Raw genomic sequence first — 19,608 nt, forward strand, 5'->3', positions numbered from 1 at the left:
CCAAAAGCAATGGGAAAATTCTCTTTACCTATATAATGCACAACGCACGTCTGCCCCTTCTTTGGAAAGGTTCTTCCTGTTGGGGAAAAAAAAAAAAGAACACGTAAATGATAGTGTGAGTAAACAGCACAGGGGATTAATGACATATTAACGTTACAGTCTTATGTTTCCTGCAGATCAGCCAACTGAAACAAAGGCCATGTGATCAGCACAGTACAGTACAGTACTGAGACATATTACAGTGGGCAAGTAAACTTAAGTATGCATGCATATGACTGGTAATATCAAGTGTACGGCCACCTGGTTACTCTGTGGGACTGGGAAGAATTCATGCTGCATAACTGCAGGCTTCAGGGAAGGGGGGAGGATTCATGAGATAAGATTTCAGTCCAGTCCAGTCCAGAGCATGCTGAAGCAACCAAGCTTGAGTGTAAATGAGATATTACCAGGGGAGAGTTTGGACTCCATATATTCTACACTATTGGCATGTAGGTCTTAAAGGAGAACTGAAGGCAAATTTTTTACGATCAAAATTCTCTTTATCTCATTTTATTAAATATAGGAATGCATTTTTGATCGCTATTTTGTCACTGCTGTAGCAAGTTATGAGTGTTTGAAATATGCTGTGTAATATATCAGTCCGTATGTCAAAGCAATGGCTGTAAACGAGATTCGTTGCGACCTGTGCGAGACATCGTAAGATGGAAGTAAAACGTACAGCGGAAATCAAAGTGACCAACATCTGCCAACGTTCCCTGTGTCTGAAATCGCTCACTCGTTCACTACTCCCTATATAGGGAATTACTATATAGAGGACTATATAGTGAGCTCATTGGTAAAATGAAAAAACGCTTTCGGACACTACTCCGTCGCACTGGTATTTACGTCATTACTGTCGCACAATTAAAACGTGCCAGATCAGTCGGCTGGTGGGTTTTCAAAATATTAAATACATGCAAGTATTTTTGTGATAAATCCATATTATACTGAGCGTATTTCCCACATTAATCAATACAAAGTACCTGTATCTTTCAGTTCTTTTTAAATCAAGGCTGAATACTTTCTTCTTTGCCGCTGCCTTTTATTAAATCAAATTTGAGACTTTTAATTTGATTTCTTTCAGCGCGACCGCAATGCATGATGGGATATACTGCTTTGGTTAGTGACCATCGTTGTACACTACTTGTACTACTCATGATGCATTGTGGGATACTTTAAGTGGACTATATAAGGTGTAAATAATCATCACTAAGGTTTCGGACAGCACTACAAAATGGCGTCCCCATTATACAGTGCCCTATATAGTGAGTAGGGAGCGATTTCGGACACAGGGGTTGTCAAAAGACGCGCGCACCCTCTTTCGAATGCTGACGTAATCAAGCTGGAAGTTGTGTTTGTTTTGATAGCAATCAGGAAAGTTTGAAAAAAGTAGGCAGTAATCGTCATTTAAACTCGTTTTTGTGCAATATTTCATTTGGAAAACAGTTTTCAAAATGGCGGTGCTGACACCTGGCTGACACGTCACGTTTCGAAGTCTCGCACAAGTCTCGTGAAGATCGCGCGGATAAGCGACGCCTGCTGTGGACCAAACAAACTAAATTCAACATGGCTAAAAACCGAATAGGCTGATAAGTCTCATCTCATCTCATTATCTCTAGCCGCTTTATCCTTCTACAGGGTCGCAGGCAAGCTGGAGCCTATCCCAGCTGACTACGGGCGAAAGGCAGGGTACACCCTGGACAAGTCGCCAGGTCATCACAGGGCTGACACATAGACACAGACAACCATTCACACTCACATTCACACCTACGGTCAATTTAGAGTCACCAGTTAACCTAACCTGCATGTCTTTGGACTGTGGGGGAAACCGGAGCACCCGGAGGAAACCCACGCGGACACGGGGAGAACATGCAAACTCCACACAGAAAAGCCCTCGCCGGCCCCGGGGCTTGAACCCAGGACCTTCTTGCTGTGAGGCGACAGCGCTAACCACTACACCACCGTGCCGCCAGGCCGATAAGTATAATATTAAATTCCAATTCGTTGCTAATACGAGTCACGATATAAGGTTACTAAAACCGAAAACGTAATTGAATAACACGTTAATTAAGAAATAAAGCAAGTTTAAAAATGACTTCAGTTCTCCTTTAAAATTGTTCCTGTGTTTCTTGATCCATACATCACTTTGCTATTTTCTATTAACGAACTCCATCCCCATTCCAGTGTTACACTTTAACTTAATGGAAATTTTCACAGTCTTTGCCCAGTGAGGCACTAATACTGTATATTAAGGAAATTAATCATTGATGGTCTTACCTTAATCCCTGTTATAAGAATACTGTAACGTGTGTGTGTGTGTGTGTGTGTGTGTGTGTGTGTGTGTTCACCACTGACAAAGGAAGTTGCTGGGACAGTGAATAAATACTTACATGTGAGACGTATTTGTGATCTTTTTTTACAGTACCAGTGAAAAGTTTGTACACCCCTACTCATTCATAGGCTTTTCTGTATTTTGACTATTTTCTACTCGATAGAATAATACTGAAGACATCAAAACTATGAAATAACATACACTACTATTCAAAAGTTTGGGGTCACCCAGACAATTTTGTGTTTTCCATGAAAAGTCACACTTTTATTTCCCACCATAAGTTGTAAAATGAATAGAAAATATAGTCAAGACATTTTTCTGGCCATTTTGAGCATTTAATCGACCCCACAAATGTGATGCTCCAGAAACTCAATCTGCTCAAAGGAAGGTCAGTTTTATAGCTTCTCTAAAGAGCTAAACTGTTCTCAGCTGTGCTAACATGATTGTACAAGGGTTTTCTAATCATCCATTAGCCTTCTGAGGCAATGAGCAAACACATTGTACCATTAGAACACTGGAGTGAGAGTTGCTGGAAATGGGCCTCTATACACCTATGGAGATATTGCACCAAAAACCAGACATTTGCAGCTAGAATAGTCATTTACCGCATTAGCAATGTATAGAGTGGATTTCTGATTAGTTTAAAGTGATCTTCATTGAAAAGAACAGTGCTTTTCTTTCAAAAATAAGGACATTTCAAAGTGACCCCAAACTTTTGAACGGTAGTGTATATGGAATTATGTGGTAAATGAAAAAAAAAAGTTAAAAAAACCAAAATGTTTCATATTTTAGATTCTTCAAAGTAGCCAGTGTTTACCTTGATGACATTTTGCACACTATTGGCATTATCTTAACCAGCTTCAGGAGGTAGTCACCTGGAATGCTTTTCAATTAACAGGTGCCTCGTCAAAAGTTCATTAGTGCAATTTCTTGCCTTTTTAATGTGTTTGAGATCCAACAGTAAATAATAAAAATACACTAAATAGCCCTATTTCACAACTGTAGTAATCCATATTATGTGAAGAACTGCTCAACTAAGTTAAAAAAAACAACATCCATCATTCACAACATAACGTCTTTTCTTCTCGCTTTCTGTTATTGTAGTCGGTCTTCCACATTTCATTCGCATCCTTCATTTTCCTTTCCTGCTTCAAATTTGTATCCCACAATGCCTTGCGTGAATGGGGAAAGCCCACCACGTGATGCATGACGTAGTATCTTGAATTTGGTCGGTGTGAAGCAAGAAATACAAGCAGAGAATTTAGGGCCATGTGGCCCTAAATTCATTAATTGTTCTATTAAAAAAAATTGGAAGTCTGTGATTTGAATTCAGTAGCTTTCGGTCCATTAAACAAAAATAATTGGGTGTCAGGGAAAATTCTTTTTATGACCTACACTTGAAAAATCTGAAAGGCAGTCAATCTTTAAGTCCTAAATGCATACTGTCAGGTATCCAAAAAGTATATTATTGAGTATAGCCTCGGTCACAACCGGCCGTACAGTACATGCTCCTACAGCCGGTCTACGTGCAAAAAACGCAAGAAATGCACGGAGGGCGCGCGTGTGACGTGCTGATTTTCGAGCTGTAGACCGGCCGCAGAGGTTCTTTGTCATGTCAAACAAACTCTACGGGCGCTTATGTTTTTTTCAGGTTGCAAGACAAACTTACGGCCAACGTGCATCTTTCTCCACGAACAAAAAAAACGCAGCGATTTGGGAAACGCCAAAAATCGCACGGCCAAAAAAATCGTACGTCCGGTTGTGACCTAGGCTTATTGGATTATGCAGTTATCATCATACTGGGAGTTTTTCAAAATGTTCTACCAATATCATACAGTGGATTCAAAAGTATTCATACCCTTTTACTTTATCCACATTTTATTACATTACAGCTTTCCTTTAGAATGTACAACCCCGATTCCAAAAAAGTTGAGACAAAGTACAAATTGTAAATAAAAACGGAATGCAATGATGTGGAAGTTTCAAAATTCCATATTTTATTCAGAATAGAACATAGATGACATATCAAATGTTTAAACTGAGAAAATGTATCATTTAAAGAGAAAAATTAGGTGATTTTAAATTTCATGACAACAACACATCTCAAAAAAGTTGGGACAAGGCCATGTTTACCACTGTGAGACATCCCCTTTTCTCTTTACAACAGTCTGTAAACGTCTGGGGACTGAGGAGACAAGTTGCTCAAGTTTAGGGATAGGAATGTTAACCCATTCTTGTCTAATGTAGGATTCTAGTTGCTCAACTGTCTTAGGTCTTTTTTGTCGTATCTTCCGTTTTATGATGCGCCAAATGTTTTCTATGGGTGAAAGATCTGGACTGCAGGCTGGCCAGTTCAGTACCCGGACCCTTCTTCTACGCAGCCATGATGCTGTCATTGATGCAGTATGTGGTTTGGCATTGTCATGTTGGAAAATGCAAGGTCTTCCCTGAAAGAGACGTCGTCTGGATGGGAGCATATGTTGCTCTAGAACCTGGATATACCTTTCAGCATTGATGGTATCTTTCCAGATGTGTAAGCTGCCCATGCCATACACACTAATGCAACCCCATACCATCAGAGATGCAGGCTTCTGAACTGAGCGCTGATAACAACTTGGGTCGTCCTTCTCCTCTTTAGTCCGAATGACACGGCGTCCCTGATTTCCATAAAGAACTTCACATTTTGATTCGTCTGACCACAGAACAGTTTTCCACTTTGCCACAGTCCATTTTAAATGAGCCTTGGCCCAGAGAAGACGTCTGCGCTTCTGGATCATGTTTAGATACGGCTTCTTCTTTGAACTATAGAGTTTTAGCTGGCAACAGTGGATGGCACGGTGAATTGTGTTCACAGATAATGTTCTCTGGAAATATTCCTGAACCTATTTTGTGATTTCCAATACAGAAGCATGCCTGTATGTGATGCAGTGCCGTCTAAGTGCCCGAAGATCACGGGCACCCAGTATGGTTTTCCGGCCTTGACCCTTACGCACAGAGATTCTTCCAGATTCTCTGAATCTTTTGATGATATTATGCACTGTAGATGATATGTTCAAACTCTTTGCAATTTTACACTGTCGAACTCCTTTCTGATATTGCTCCACTATTTGTCGGCGCAGAATTAGGGGGATTGGTGATCCTCTTCCCATCTTTACTTCTGAGAGCCGCTGCCACTCCAAGATGCTCTTTTTATACCCAGTCATGTTAATGACCTATTGCCAATTGACCTAATGAGTTGCAATTTGGTCCTCCAGCTGTTCCTTTTTTAACTTTTCCAGCCTCTTATTGCCCCTGTCCCAACTTTTTTGAGATGTGTTGCTGTCATGAAATTTCAAATGAGCCAATATTTGGCATGAAATTTCAAAATGTCTCACTTTCAACATTTGATATGTTGTCTATGTTCTATTGTGAATACAATATCAGTTTTTGAGATTTGTAAATTATTGCATTCCGTTTTTATTTACAATTTCTACTTTGTCCCAACTTTTTTGGAATCGGGGTTGTACTGCATTCATGTTTTTCTTCATGTGCAAAAAAAATACTCCATAATGAAGAGAAATAGGGTTTTTGTAGACCTTTTGTATTCAGACCCATTGCTATGACACTTGAAATTGAGCACGGGTATGTCCCAATTCCATTGATCATCTTTATACAATCTGTACAATTTGAATAAAGTTGACTGAAGATAACCTGGAACAGCACACCTCTGTCTGTATAAAGCCACACAGCTGAACTGACAGTGCAGGTCAGAACAAAAAAACCAAGCCAATTGTATTATTCATAGACCTCCAAGACAGAATTCTGTTGAATCACAGACCCGCGGAAATTTCTGCAGCTTTGATGGTCTGGAAGAACACAGTGGCTTCCACTGTTCCTAAATGGAAGATGTTTTGAAACTTCCTAGACTTGAGCAAACAAAGGAAAGAGGCTTTCTTCAGAATTAGATAAGTGACCAAGATCCTGAAGGCAGAGGAGAGAATCTTCCAGAAGAACAACCATCTCTGAAGAGTGTAGAGTGACCAGACAGAAGCCACCTCACAATAAAAGACACAGATGGCGCATTTCAACTTTGCCAAAAAGGACTCTCAAAAAAAAAAAAAAAAGACCATAAGAAACAAGACCTATGGTCATGAGCTTTGGGTAATGACAGAAAGAACAAGATCGCGGATACAAGCGGCTGAAATGAGTTTCCTTCGCAGGGTGGCTGGGCGCTCCCTTAGAGATAGGGTGAGAAGCACAGTCACTCGGGAGGAGCTCGGAGTAGAGCCGCTGCTCCTCCACATCGAGAGGAACCAGCTGAGGTGGCTCGGGCATCTTTTTCGGATGCCTCCTGGACGCCTCCCTGGGGAGGTGTTCCAGGCATGTCCCCCTGGGAGGAGGCCCCGGGGAAGACCCAGGACACGCTGGAGGGACTATGTCTCTCGGCTGGCCTGGGAACGCCTCGGTGTTCTTCCCGAGGAGCTGGCCGAGGTGTCTGGGGAAAGGGAAGTTTGGGCTTCCATGCTTAGACTGCTGCCTCCGCGACCCGGTCCTGGATAAGCGGAAGAAGACGAGACGAGACGAGAAACAAGACTGACCAGCCTGACTGACAAGCAAGGAAACTCAGCAGTGCTAGCCGGTTCCATCTTTACACTGAAGTGCAGTGGTGGTTTCACATCCAACCTGATGGAGCTGGAGAGGCTCTTTGGAGCAGAATGCAAGAAGATTCCCACATCCAGGTGTAACGTCATACCCAACAGAAGAAGAAGCCTTTATTTGTCACATGCACACTCAAGCACAGTGAAATTCATCCTCTGCATGTAACCCATCTGAAGATGTGAACACACACACACACACACACACAGAGCAGTGGGCAGCTATACAACAGCGCCCAGGGAGCAGTTGGGCGTTAGGTACCTTGCTCAAGGGCACTTTAGCCCATGGCTGCCCCATGTCTTTGGAGGACACAGGGAGAAAATACAAACTCCACACAGAAAGGCCCCCATCAGCCACTAGGCTCAAACCCAGAACCTTCTTACTGTGAGGCGACAGCGCTAACCACTACACCACCAATAAGCCTGATACTGCTGCCAAAGTTCTTGAACAAAGTAGAGAGTGTGAATATGTAAATGTTACACTTCTTTCTTGCTTGATGAGAAAAAATTTAATCAGTCAATTTTACAACAGGCGGCACGGTGGTGTAGTGGTTAGCGCTGTCGCCTCACAGCAAGAAGGTCCTGGGTTCGAGCCCCGGGGCCGGCGAGGGCCTTTCTGTGTGGAGTTTGCATGTTCTCCCCGTGTCCGCGTGGGTTTCCTCCGGGTGCTCCGGTTTCCCCCACAGTCCAAAGACATGCAGGTTAGGTTAACTGGTGACTCTAAATTGACCGTAGGTGTGAATGTGAATGGTTGTCTGTGTCTATGTGTCAGCCCTGTGATGACCTGGCGACTTGTCCAGGGTGTACCCCGCCTTTCGCCCGTAGCCAGCTGGGATAGGCTCCAGCTTGCCTGCGACCCTGTAGAAGGATAAAGCGGCTAGAGATAATGAGATGAGATGAATTTTACAACAATGTAGTGTATACAAAGAGGAGTGACAAATTTGACGAACAAATAAAAAAGGTTTTAGTAAGGTGTTGGGCCACCACAAGTCCCCAGAACAGCTTCAATGCATCTTGGCATTGAGATAAAATCTTCCCTCAACTGGTTTTTTGATGATGGTGGTGGAGAACACGATGCAACAACGTTGGTCCAAGATCTCTCATAGGTGGCCAATTGGGTTGAGGTCTATTGACAATCAAGGCTTTATCATACTATTTACACCATCTTCAAACATATTCTACAGTATTGGCATGTAGATCTTAAAAGAGAACTGAAGGCAAATTTTTTATTATCAAAATTCTATTTATCTCATTTTATTAAACATAGGAATGCATTTTTGATAGCTATTTTGTCACTGCTGTAGCAAGTTATGAGTGTTTGAAATATGTTGTGTAATATATCAGTCTGTATGTCAAAGCAATGGCCGTAAACAAGATTCGTTGCGACCTGTGCGAGACATCGTAAGACGGAAGTAAAACGTACAGCGGAAATCAAAGTGACCAACATCTGCCAACGTTCCCTGTGTCCAAAATCACTCACTCGTTCACTACTCCCTATATAGGGAATTACTATATAGAGGACTATATACTGAGCTCATTGGTAAAATGAAAAAACCCTTTCGGACACTACTCCGTCGCACTGGTATTTACGTCATTACTGTCGCACAATTAAAACGTGCCAGATCAGTCAGCTGGTGGGTTTTCAAAATATTAAATACATGCAAGTATTTTTGTGATAAATCCATATTATACTGAGCGTATTTCCCACATTAATCAATACAAAGTACCTGCAGCTTTCAGTTTTTTTAAATCAAGGCTGAATACTTTCTTCTTTGCCGCTGCCTTTTATTAAATCAAATTTTAGACTTTTAATTTGATTTCTTTCAGTGTGACCGCAATGCATGATGGGATATATTGCTTTGGTTAGTGACCACCATTGTACACCGTTGTACAGCTTGATCTGACTGGCTAATCAGCCAAGGTGGTCAAACTGGAAGACCATCTTTGCCAGATGCTACATTATTTGACTGGTTCTGCCTGTGTTTTGGCATCTAGTAGCCAACCAGTCCAAGCTGGAGTTTCAACAGAGAAAACACCGCAGTGTACAACAGTGTACAACCACCGTTGAACACGATGCATTGTGGGATACTTTGAGTGCACTATATAAGGTGTAAATAATCCTCACTAAGGTTTCGGACAGCACTACAAAATGGCGTTCCCATTACACAGTGCCCTATATAGTAAGTAGGGAGCGATTTAGGACACAGGGGTTGTCAAAAGACGCGCACGCCCTCTTTCGAATGCTGACGTAATCAAGCTGGAAGTTGTGTTTGTTTTGATAGCAATCAGGAAAGTCTGAAAAAAGTAGGCAGTAACCGTCATTTAAACTCGTTTTTGTGCAATATATCATTTGGAAAACAGTTTTCAAAATTTATCATACTATTTACACCATCTTCAAGCTCATCACACTATTCAGTAAGCCTTCATGCCCCATGGTTGTCATCATGAAAGTGACTACTCCCATCAGGACAGATAGCAATCAGAATATTTTGTTTCTGACAAACGTGAAAAATCAGAGATGTGATGGTGATGTGATTTAAGACAGAACACTGAGCAACCTGTGGTTATGTACCACATCTGCACTGTGTCAGAAAAAAACAGCTCGATCTGACTGGCTAATCGGCCAAGCTGGTCAAACTGGAAGACCATCTTTGCCAGATGCTACATTATTTGACTGGTTCTGCATCTGGTAGCCAACCAGTCCAAGCTGGAGTTTCAACAGAGAAAACACCGCAGTGCACAGGTTCCTAACCTTGGTTCCTTGGTTTTCCCTGTTCCCAAAGCGCCCGCCTTCAACAACCTCTTCTGACTGGAAGTACGTACGTTATACTGGGATCAGACTACACGATATTTTTATCTTTCATGATGGTTACCATGTCAGATTAGGCAATCATAGGGCTATAAATTCTTGCCATGTCTTGGTCAGGAATAGGGATGCAACCATTCATTCATTATCTCTAGCCGCTTTATCCTGTTCTACAGGGTCGCAGGCAAGCTGGAGCCTATCCCAGCTGACTACGGGCGAAAGGCAGGGTACACCCTGGACAAGTCGCCAGGTCATCACAGGGCTGACACATAGACACAGACAACTATTCACACTCACATTCACACCTATGATCAATTTAGAGTCACCAGTTAACCTAACCTGCATGTCTTTGGACTGTGGGGGAAACCGGAGCACCCAGAGGAAACCCACGCGGGCACGGGGAGAACATGCAAACTCCACACAGAAAGGCCCTCGCTGGCCACGGGGCTCAAACCCGGACCTTCTTGCTGTGAGGCGACAGCGCTAACCACTACACCACCGTGCCGCCCCAGTCGATTATGTAAATACATCTATTTGCATGAAATGGATTGATGCATCTCATAGAACTTTGTGCATAGCAGTTGTGCTGCTGTGGTAGGCCATTTCAGTTTTACAAAGCATGCAGAGCACTATTTTATTAGGTTTCTATTCAAGGAATTCCCACACTTTCAACAATTTTTGACTTTCTGGTTTGGGCTTTTTGGGAGAAAGTCTCATTTTCAGCATACCCGGGAGTGGGAGCCAACATATTTGGGGATGCAGTGTGATGCATCGACACAGTCCACTCAAATAGACCCATATACATAATTGATGCAGTCAACACATCATTGCAGGCCCAGTCAGGAGACTGGCAACACTACAAGCTTGACTCCGACCAATCATCGTTCACAGCCTCGCATCGTTGGGGAGGAGAGTCAAGAAATTGTCAATCATGGCTACAGAAGCAAGCAGCACGGTGGTGTAGTGGTTACCGTTGTCACATCACAGCAAGAAAGTCCTGGGTTCGAGCCCAGTGGCCGATGAGGGCCTTTCTGTGCAGAGTTTGCATGTTCTCCCCGTGTCCGCATGGGTTTCCTCCGGGTGCTCCGGTTTCCCCCACAGTCCAAAGACATGCAGGTTAAGTTAACTGGTGACTCTAAATTGACCATAAGTGTGAATGGTTGTATGTCTCTATGTGTCAGCCCTGTGATGACCTGGCGACTTGTCCAGGGTGTACCCCACCTCTCACCCATAGTCAGCTGGGCTAGGCTGTACAGGATAAGCAGCTACAGATAATGGATGGCTGGGGCTACAAAAGCAACATCAACGAAGATATCATAGGAGTTGTTAAACTAAAAAATCTGTCCTGCAAGACTTTTCGTCAGGGTGCGTCCCAGACACCACGTCGCTGTTCTTCGATCATGTCACACTACAAGGTACGTTCGTCATTCCTGGCATTTCCGACGCTGGAAATTTGTCGGCCATGACAAAAAATAATGTCAAAATCAGGCTGAATTTGTGTAGTTTGATCCCAACATTAGATGAGCTAAAGTACTGGGATTTACAGAGTACATGGGTACTCTAGGACTAGTCTGGCTAATGCGACTTCAAAGCTCTGCGAGCATTTGGTCTGGCAAAGCTATTACGCCCAACCGTTTCCCAAAGCGTGTGGTTGACCCGCCTCCCTGAAATGCCTCAGTTTGCTACTGGTCGAAGCCAGAAAAGGCTGTGACGAAGCTTAAACCAATCACGTCACTCTTTCCTCTGACGTATGTGACGCGACGGAAACTGCTTGAGTAACAGGAAGAAGAAGGAGGAGAATAAATACCTCCAGGGCTGCTCTTTGCTCCGTTTTCAATGAGAACTTCCCGTTGAGGGCGGCACGGTGGTGTAGTGGTTAGCGCTGTCGCCTCACAGCAAGAAGGTCCTGGGTTCGAGCCCCGGGGCCGGCGAGGGCCTTTCTGTGTGGAGTTTGCATGTTCTCCCCGTGTCCGCGTGGGTTTCCTCCGGGTGCTCCGGTTTCCCCCACAGTCCAAAGACATGCAGGTTAGGTTAACTGGTGGCTCTAAATTGACCGTAGGTGTGAATGTGAGTGTGAATGGTTGTCTGTGTCTATGTGTCAGCCCTGTGATGACCTGGCGACTTGTCCAGGGTTTACCCCGCCTTTCGCCCGTAGTTAGCTGGGATAGGCTCCAGCTTCCCTGCGACCCTGTAGAAGGATAAAGCGGCTAGAGAAGATGAGATGAGATGAACTTCCCGTTGAATGCTTTCAATACAGCATCTACCGCTGTGTCAAAGGCTTGCCGCTGCTCCATGTTCGTGATGTTTCTAGTGAATGAAGCGCTTCCGGCATAGATTCTGTAAACAATCTACGGCTTCCGGTCGCAGTTCTACTACGTCACTGCCTTGAACACGCCTCTACCCACGCCCTCTACCCAGGGCCGTTGGAGACGCTCAAAGTTGATTGGCTCCCGATTTTCCGGGAGCTTGGAAAAGCTGTAGATAGCTTGCCTTGCCAGACTAAGTTCGCAACAGGTCCTCGTGTTGCATCACACTTAGGATGGGCGGGCCCAGGCTACTCTAGGACCAGGGTTGGAAACCTGCGCCTTGGTGTCGGGTATCAGCTCAGCATATCCCTGGCGGTGTGTGTTAACCAGAGTCAACGTGTAAGCGATGAAATTGAGCACAACAAGACGTGGGTTTAGAAAAAGGTGCTCTGTGTGGCGTGAACATGATCTCTTACATTCATCGTCATCATGTGTTCCATCGTCATGTTTGAAATGAAAAAGACACACCACTATCATGCAGCGCATTCACACACACACATCCCTCTGTACAGATATATTCATCATAATCATAATCCATTACATTCAGACTGAGGATTAGCTTGAAAAGCTCCTGTGTCGGCCAGAGTCCATCGTCCTGCATCAGGACAGCACCATGTTCCTGCTTCAGTCAGCTATCTCTCCATCATCTTCCTCACAATCAAGCCGAATTCAGAGGATGATGGAAGAAAGGAAGTAGATAAAACAGCAGCAGCAGCAGCAACCTCCCTGCCTTCTGTTTATCATTTGCTTAATTCTCTGGATTAGTGGATGGCAGAGAAAATATCCTTCCCTGGTGAAATGACTTCAGCCTCGGTGTTCTCATATTTATCACCCTGTCAATCCCCAGAGATTGCAGAGTTTTAACCATAAGTGAGCTATAAAAGTGCTAAATCAGCAACAGAGTAAAGAGGAGAAGGAAAATGTATGACATATCAGGCTGAGAGCAGGCGGGCAGGGCGAAGCGCTTTGCTCGCTACATTGTTTCCAAAATGGGAAATAAATATCTTTTGTTGTTGTTGTTGTTATTATTATTATAGAATGACTTACCGTCGCCTGGAGATATCGTCTCAACTTCGACACCCATGTCGGTATGGGCTCCTGTGGTTATTTGAGTGTAAGAGAGGAGCAGGTATGTAGTGAGTGAGTCAGTGGCGGCGGTGGTGATGAGGGACGCGGTGTGTGTGGAGCTGCACTCCGCCCACTGGGGGCCGCACCGCGGGCAGAAACCAGCCTCAGCCCTCGCTGCTCTGGATCATCATCATCATCATCATGCAGAAGACAGACACAGAGCCAACCTTATTCTTACATGCTTATATCCAACCCCGATTCCAAAAAAGTTGGGACAAGGCCATGTTTCCCACTGTGAGACATCCCCTTTTCTCTTTACAACAGTCTGTAAACGTCTGGGGACTGAGGAGACAAGTTGCTCAAGTTTAGGGATAGGAATGTTAACCCATTCTTGTCTAATGTAGGATTCTAGTTGCTCAACTGTCTTAGGTCTTTTTTGTCGTCTCTTCCGTTTTATGATGCGCCAAATGTTTGAAAGATCTGGACTGCAGGCTGGCCAGTTCAGTACCCGGACCCTTCTTCTACGCAGCCATGATGCTGTAATTGATGCAGTATGTGGTTTGGCATTGTCATGTTGGAAAATGCAAGGCCTTCCTTGAAAGAGATGTCGTCTGGATGGGAGCACATGTTGCTCTAGAACCTGGATATACCTTTCAGCATTGATGGTGTCTTTCCAGATGTGTAAGCTGCCCATGCCACACGCACTAATGCAACCCCATACCATCAGAGATGCAGGCTTCTGAACTGAGCGCTGATAACAACTTGGGTCGTCCTTCTCCTCTTTAGTCCGAATGACACGGCGTCCCTGATTTCCATAAAGAACTTCACATTTTGATTCGTCTGAGCACAGAACAGTTTTCCACTTTGCCACAGTCCATTTTAAATGAGCCTTGGCCCAGAGAAGACGTCTGCGCTTCTGGATCGTGTTTAGATACGGCTTCTTCTTTGAACTATAGAGTTTTAGCTGGCAACGGCGGATGGCACGGTGAATTGTGTTCACAGATAATGTTCTCTGGAAATATTCCTGAGCCCATTTTGTGATTTCCAATACAGAAGCATGCCTGTATGTGATGCAGCGCCGTCTAAGGGCCCGAAGATCACGGGCGCCCAGTATGGTTTTCCGGCCTTGACCCTTACGCACAGAGATTCTTCCAGATTCTCTGAATCTTTTGATGACATTATGCACTGTAGATGATGATATGTTCAAACTCTTTGCAATTTTACACTGTCGAACTCCTTTCTGATATTGCTCCACTATTTGTCGGTGCAGAATTAGGGGGATTGGTGATCCTCTTCCCATCTTTACTTCTGAGAGCCGCTGCCACTCCAAGATGCTCTTTTTATACCCAGTCATGTTAATGACCTATTGCCAATTGACCTAATGAGTTGCAATTTGGTCCTCCAGCTGTTCCTTTTTTGTCCCTTTAACTTTTCCAGCCTCTTATTGCCCCTGTCCCAACTTTTTTGAGATGTGTTGCTGTCATGAAATTTCAAATGAGCCAATATTTGGCATGAAATTTCAAAATGTCTCACTTTCGACATTTGATATGTTGTCTATGTTCTATTGTGAATACAATATCAGTTTTTGAGATTTGTAAATTATTGCAATCCGTTTTTATTTACAATTTGTACTTTGTCCCAACTTTTTTGGAATTGTGGTTGTACGTTTATATAACTCACTTTCTTTACGTCTGCTCCTTGCATCTTCACTACACTCTCATCCCCAATGAGAATGGGGATGAGAGTGTAGTGAAGATGCAAGGAGTAGACGTAAAGAAAGTTGGTGAATTCAAGTACCTGGGGTCAACTGTGCAGGAAAATGGGGGCTGCAATAGTGAGGTGAGAAAGAGAGCGCAGGCAGGGTGGAGCAGTTGGAGAAGGATTTTGGGAGTCATTTGTGATAGGAAAGTCCCAGCAAAAGTGAAAGGTAAGCTGTATAAGAGAGCAGTGAGACCAGCTGTGATGTACGGATTGGAGACCGTACCCTTAACGAAGAGACAGGAGGCAAAGTTGGAGGTGGCGGAGTTGAGGATGTTAAGGTTTGCGATGGGAGGTTGGACAGGCTAAGGAACGAGCACATCAGAGGGACAGCACATGTAGAGAGCTTGGGAATTAAGCTAAGAGAGATGAGACTGAGATGGTATGGGCACATCCTAAGAAGAGATGCAGAGCATATGGGAAGGAGAATGTTGAGGATGGAGCTGCCAGGCAAACAAAAATGAGGAAGACCAAAGAGGAGATACATGGATGTGGTGAGAGAGGACATGAAAGTGGCAGGTGTGGTAGAGAAGGATGTGGAAGACAGGGAGCAATGGAGACGAAAGATCCGCTGTGGTGACCCCTAATCAGGAGCAGCCAACAGAAGAAGAAGATGTACCTTATTCTTAAAATGGAACATCATATGCATTTTGTCCCTGGTGTTTTGGTAAACTGGGATGTATGAGATTTACACGTTTATATAACTCACCAACATGAGTCGGTATTGCATCTTAACTTTATTCTGGATGATGCTGGCATTCTCTACAGACTTGTAGGAGAAATGGAGTCGGAGGGCGATGCCAAAGGAAGAAGAAGAAAGCTTTATTTGTCACATGCACACTTCAAGCACAGTGAAATTCACCCTCTGCATTTAACCCATCTGAAACAGTGAACACACACACGCACACACACCCAGAGCAGTAGGGGGCCACATTAGAGCACCCGGGGAGCAGTCAGGGGTTAGGTACCTTGCTCAAGGGCGCCTCAGCCCAAGGCCGCCCCATGTCTTTGGGGGGAACTGGAGCACCCGGAGGAAACCCATGCAGACACGGAGAGAACATTCAAACTCCACACAGAAAGGCCCTCACCGGCCACTGGGTTCGAACCCAGAACCTTCTTGCTGTGAGGCGACCGTAACCACTACACCATGTGGGCTTCTTTTTAAAAGAAACCTTCTGGACAAATACTAAAAGAGCAAATTTTCAGCAAATTATAATTATATTGGTCCTGGGATGAGCCCAGGATGGTCCTGGGCTCCTGTAGAGGACAGCCCCATGTGGACAGACGCTCTGGACACTTACAGTAATGCTTTTATGGCTGAGGACTACAGTTGACTTGCTAACTTTAGGACTGCAGTTGTCATGAACAGTTTTGCACTCAAATTTCCATCAGTGAAGAGTTATAACATCAACGAAAATGACTTCATGTTAAAACTGTTAATGTTATAGTCATGGTGTCTGTTGTTGCCCAAATGAGGATGGGTTCCCTTTTGAGTCTGGTTCCTCTCGAGGTTTTTTCCTCATGTCGTCTGAGGGAGTTTTTCCTTGCCACTGTCGCCACAGGCTTGCTCATTGGGGATAGATTAGGGATAAAATTAGCTCATGTTTTAAGTCGTTCAAATTCTGTAAAGCTGCTTTGCGACAATGTTTATTGTTAAAAGCGCTATACAAATAAACTTGACTCTACTTATTTATACTCTTTATATACTGTTTGGGATAGATAGATAGATAGATAGATAGATAGATAGATAGATAGATAGATAGATAGATAGATAGATAGATATTTATTTATTGATCCCTTTGGGATCAGAATAAACAGCGAATAGAAAATAGAGAAAACTTCTCGATAAATTAAGTATTAACATATACAAATATAAAAAATAAAATATGAAAAAAAAATCTAGCAGGAGAGGTATTGCACATTATATTGCATATTATATTGCACATTGTCCAGTATTTCTTTTTGTCAGGCTAGGCTACTGCTCCTTCCCGTCCTCTGTCCTCCTGTTACCCCTCCTCCCCCCAGAGAGGAGTTGTACAGTCTGATGGCGTGAGGGACAAAGGAGTTTTTAAGTCTGTTCGTCCTGCACTTGGGAAGGAGCATTCTGTCACTGAACAGGCTCCTCTGGTTGCTGATGATGGTGTGCAGAGGGTGACTGGCATCGTCCATGATGTTCAGTAGTTTGTCCATAGACCTCTTCTCTGCCACCGTCACCAGAGAGTCCAGCTTCATGCCGACCACAGAGCCGGCCCGCCTGATCAGTTTGTCCAGCCTGGAAGTGTCCTTCTTGGATGTGCTGCCCCCCAGCACACCACGGTGTAAAACAGGACACTGGCAACCACGGACTGATAGAACATCCACAAGAGTTTCCTGCAGATGTTAAAGGACTGCAGCCTCCTCAGGAAGTATAGCCTGCTCTGTCCCTTCCTGTACAAGTGGTTGGTGTTGCAAATCCAGTCCAGCTTGCTGGATATACTGTTTTTTGTCCATAGTTGTATATACTGTTTTGTTTTTTGTCTCTAAACAGGTACACAAAGTTACCTTGAGATCTAATAATGAGCCCTATACTGTCAGACAGGTACAGAAGGAGTCCATTTCTGTCCCCCAAGGTACACTCTACTCTACACTACACTAATGTACCCCCTAGGGCCTCCAAGGTACACGTATGGTCTCAATCAGTATATCCATCCATCCATCCATCCATCCATCCATCCATTATCTGTAGCCGCTTATCCTGTTCTACAGGGTCGCAGGCAAGCTGGAGCCTATCCCAGCTGACCGAGACACCTGGACAAGTCACCAGGTCATCGCAGGCCTGACACATAGACACAAACAACCATTCACACTCACATTCACACCTACGGTCAATTTAGAGCCACCAATTAGCCTAACCTTTGGACTGTCAGGGAAACCAGAGCACCCAGAGGAAACCCACATAGACACGGGGAGAACATGCAAACTTGAACCCAGGACCTTCAAGCTGTGAGGCGACAGCGCTAACCACTACACCACCGTGCTGCCCCCAAGCAGTATATAAATGGTACAAATAAGTACCTTAGAGAGTACTAAGTCAGTGACAACGTGTTGTACCCTTAAAGGTACAATGATGTACTTTGTTTTCTGAGAATATAGGTAGGTACATTACTGTAGATTGTACCTTGGGGGAAAGAAATAGACTCCTCCTGTAGACCTATTTCTGACAGTGTAGCACTAATATGATAAGTTTTAAAAAAATCATAAAATATTATGCCTACAAAGTATTCTTATAGGCTATGTTTATACAAATAGTTCACATTCAATTCATCCATCCATCCATTATCTGTAGTCGCTTATCCTGTCCTACAGGGTCGCACGCAAGCTAGAGCCTATCCCAGCTGACTACGGGCGAAAGGCGGGGTACACCCTGGACAAGTCGCCAGGTCATCACAGGGCTGACACATAGACACAGACAACCATTCACACTCACATTCACACCTACGGTCAATTTAGAGTCACCAGTTAACCTAACCTGCATGTCTTTGGACTGTGGGGGAAACCGGAGCACCCGGAGGAAAACCACGCGGACACGGGGAGAACATGCAAACTCCGCACAGAAAGGCCCTCACCGGCCGCTGGAATCGAACCCAAGACCTAAGATAAACACTAAATTAGAGGAATTATGAAGTAGATGAAACACACTTATTGCACATATCAGGTGGTCGTAATTGCAAAAGATAAAACAGAAAAAGACAAGGGAAATTATATATATATATATATATATATATATATATATATATATATATATATATATATATATATATATATATATATATATATATATATATATATTGTGTGTGTAGGCGGCATGGTGGTGTAGTGGTTAGCGCTGTCGCCTCACAGCAAGAAGGTCCGGGTTCGAGCCCCGGGGCCGGCGAGGGCCTTTCTGTGCGGAGTTTGCATGTTCTCCCCGTGTCCGCGTGGGTTTCCTCCGGGTGCTCCGGTTTCCCCCACAGTCCAAAGACATGCAGGTTAGGTTAACTGGTGACTCTAAATTGACCGTAGGTGTGAATGTGAGTGTGAATGGTTGTCTGTGTCTATGTGTCAGCCCTGTGATGACCTGGCGACTTGTCCAGGGTGTACCTCGCCTTTCGCCCGTAGTCAGCTGGGATAGGCTCCAGCTTGCCTGCGACCCTGTAGAACAGGATAAAGCGGCTACAGATAATGAGATGAGATGAGATGAGATATTAACATAATATTTTTTTTCCTGGCTCTAAGTGTGGAAACTATGCATGAATCAGACAAATCAGTCAATCCACTGACTAAACTCACTTTCTGAAAACTTAGAACTGCATGTTGTCATGAAAAGGCAATAACACTAAACTATTAAACAAATTAGGAATTATTATTGTTGTTGTGAAGAACAATAACAATAGTAGATATATTGCTATTATATTTGACAAACTGGAATTTCCTGGATTAGCTAGGACAGCTCAAACTTGTAAAATAAAAAAAAAAAAAAAAGTCTATGAATAATTAATTTATCATCCTGTTGTACAGTAATCAGTAAACAGTCGCTACAGACACAAATTCCCACAATGCTTTGTTCTAACCTGTTTCCGTCTGTCCCATACCTTAAATATGTCCGGCTGGAAACATAACCCGAAATAAGTATACCGGTAGTAATTT

At 43.8% G+C, this 19,608-nt stretch overlaps 1 protein-coding gene and 1 non-coding gene across 2 annotated transcripts in view; both read right to left on the minus strand.

The window, feature by feature from the left end:
• fkbp1b (FKBP prolyl isomerase 1B) overlaps positions 1–13,412 on the minus strand; it is a 53,124-nt gene extending 39,712 nt beyond the window's left edge. The window contains exons 1-2 of the mRNA XM_060916101.1: positions 13,165–13,412; positions 29–76 (exon numbers count right to left, since the gene is read on the minus strand). Coding sequence (XP_060772084.1) covers positions 29–76; positions 13,165–13,201 — 85 coding nt within the window. The 5' untranslated portion in view covers positions 13,202–13,412. The remainder of the gene's footprint in view (positions 1–28; positions 77–13,164) is intronic.
• A 2,680-nt stretch (positions 13,413–16,092) lies between these two features.
• LOC132883917 (U7 small nuclear RNA) lies at positions 16,093–16,147 on the minus strand. The gene has a single exon (XR_009654417.1). It is a non-coding gene; the product is annotated as a U7 small nuclear RNA (small nuclear RNA).
• Between the last annotated feature and the right edge of the window lie 3,461 nt (positions 16,148–19,608).

This window comes from Neoarius graeffei, chromosome 3, assembly GCF_027579695.1.
Source record: "Neoarius graeffei isolate fNeoGra1 chromosome 3, fNeoGra1.pri, whole genome shotgun sequence".
NCBI classification, from domain to species: Eukaryota; Metazoa; Chordata; class Actinopteri; order Siluriformes; family Ariidae; genus Neoarius; species Neoarius graeffei.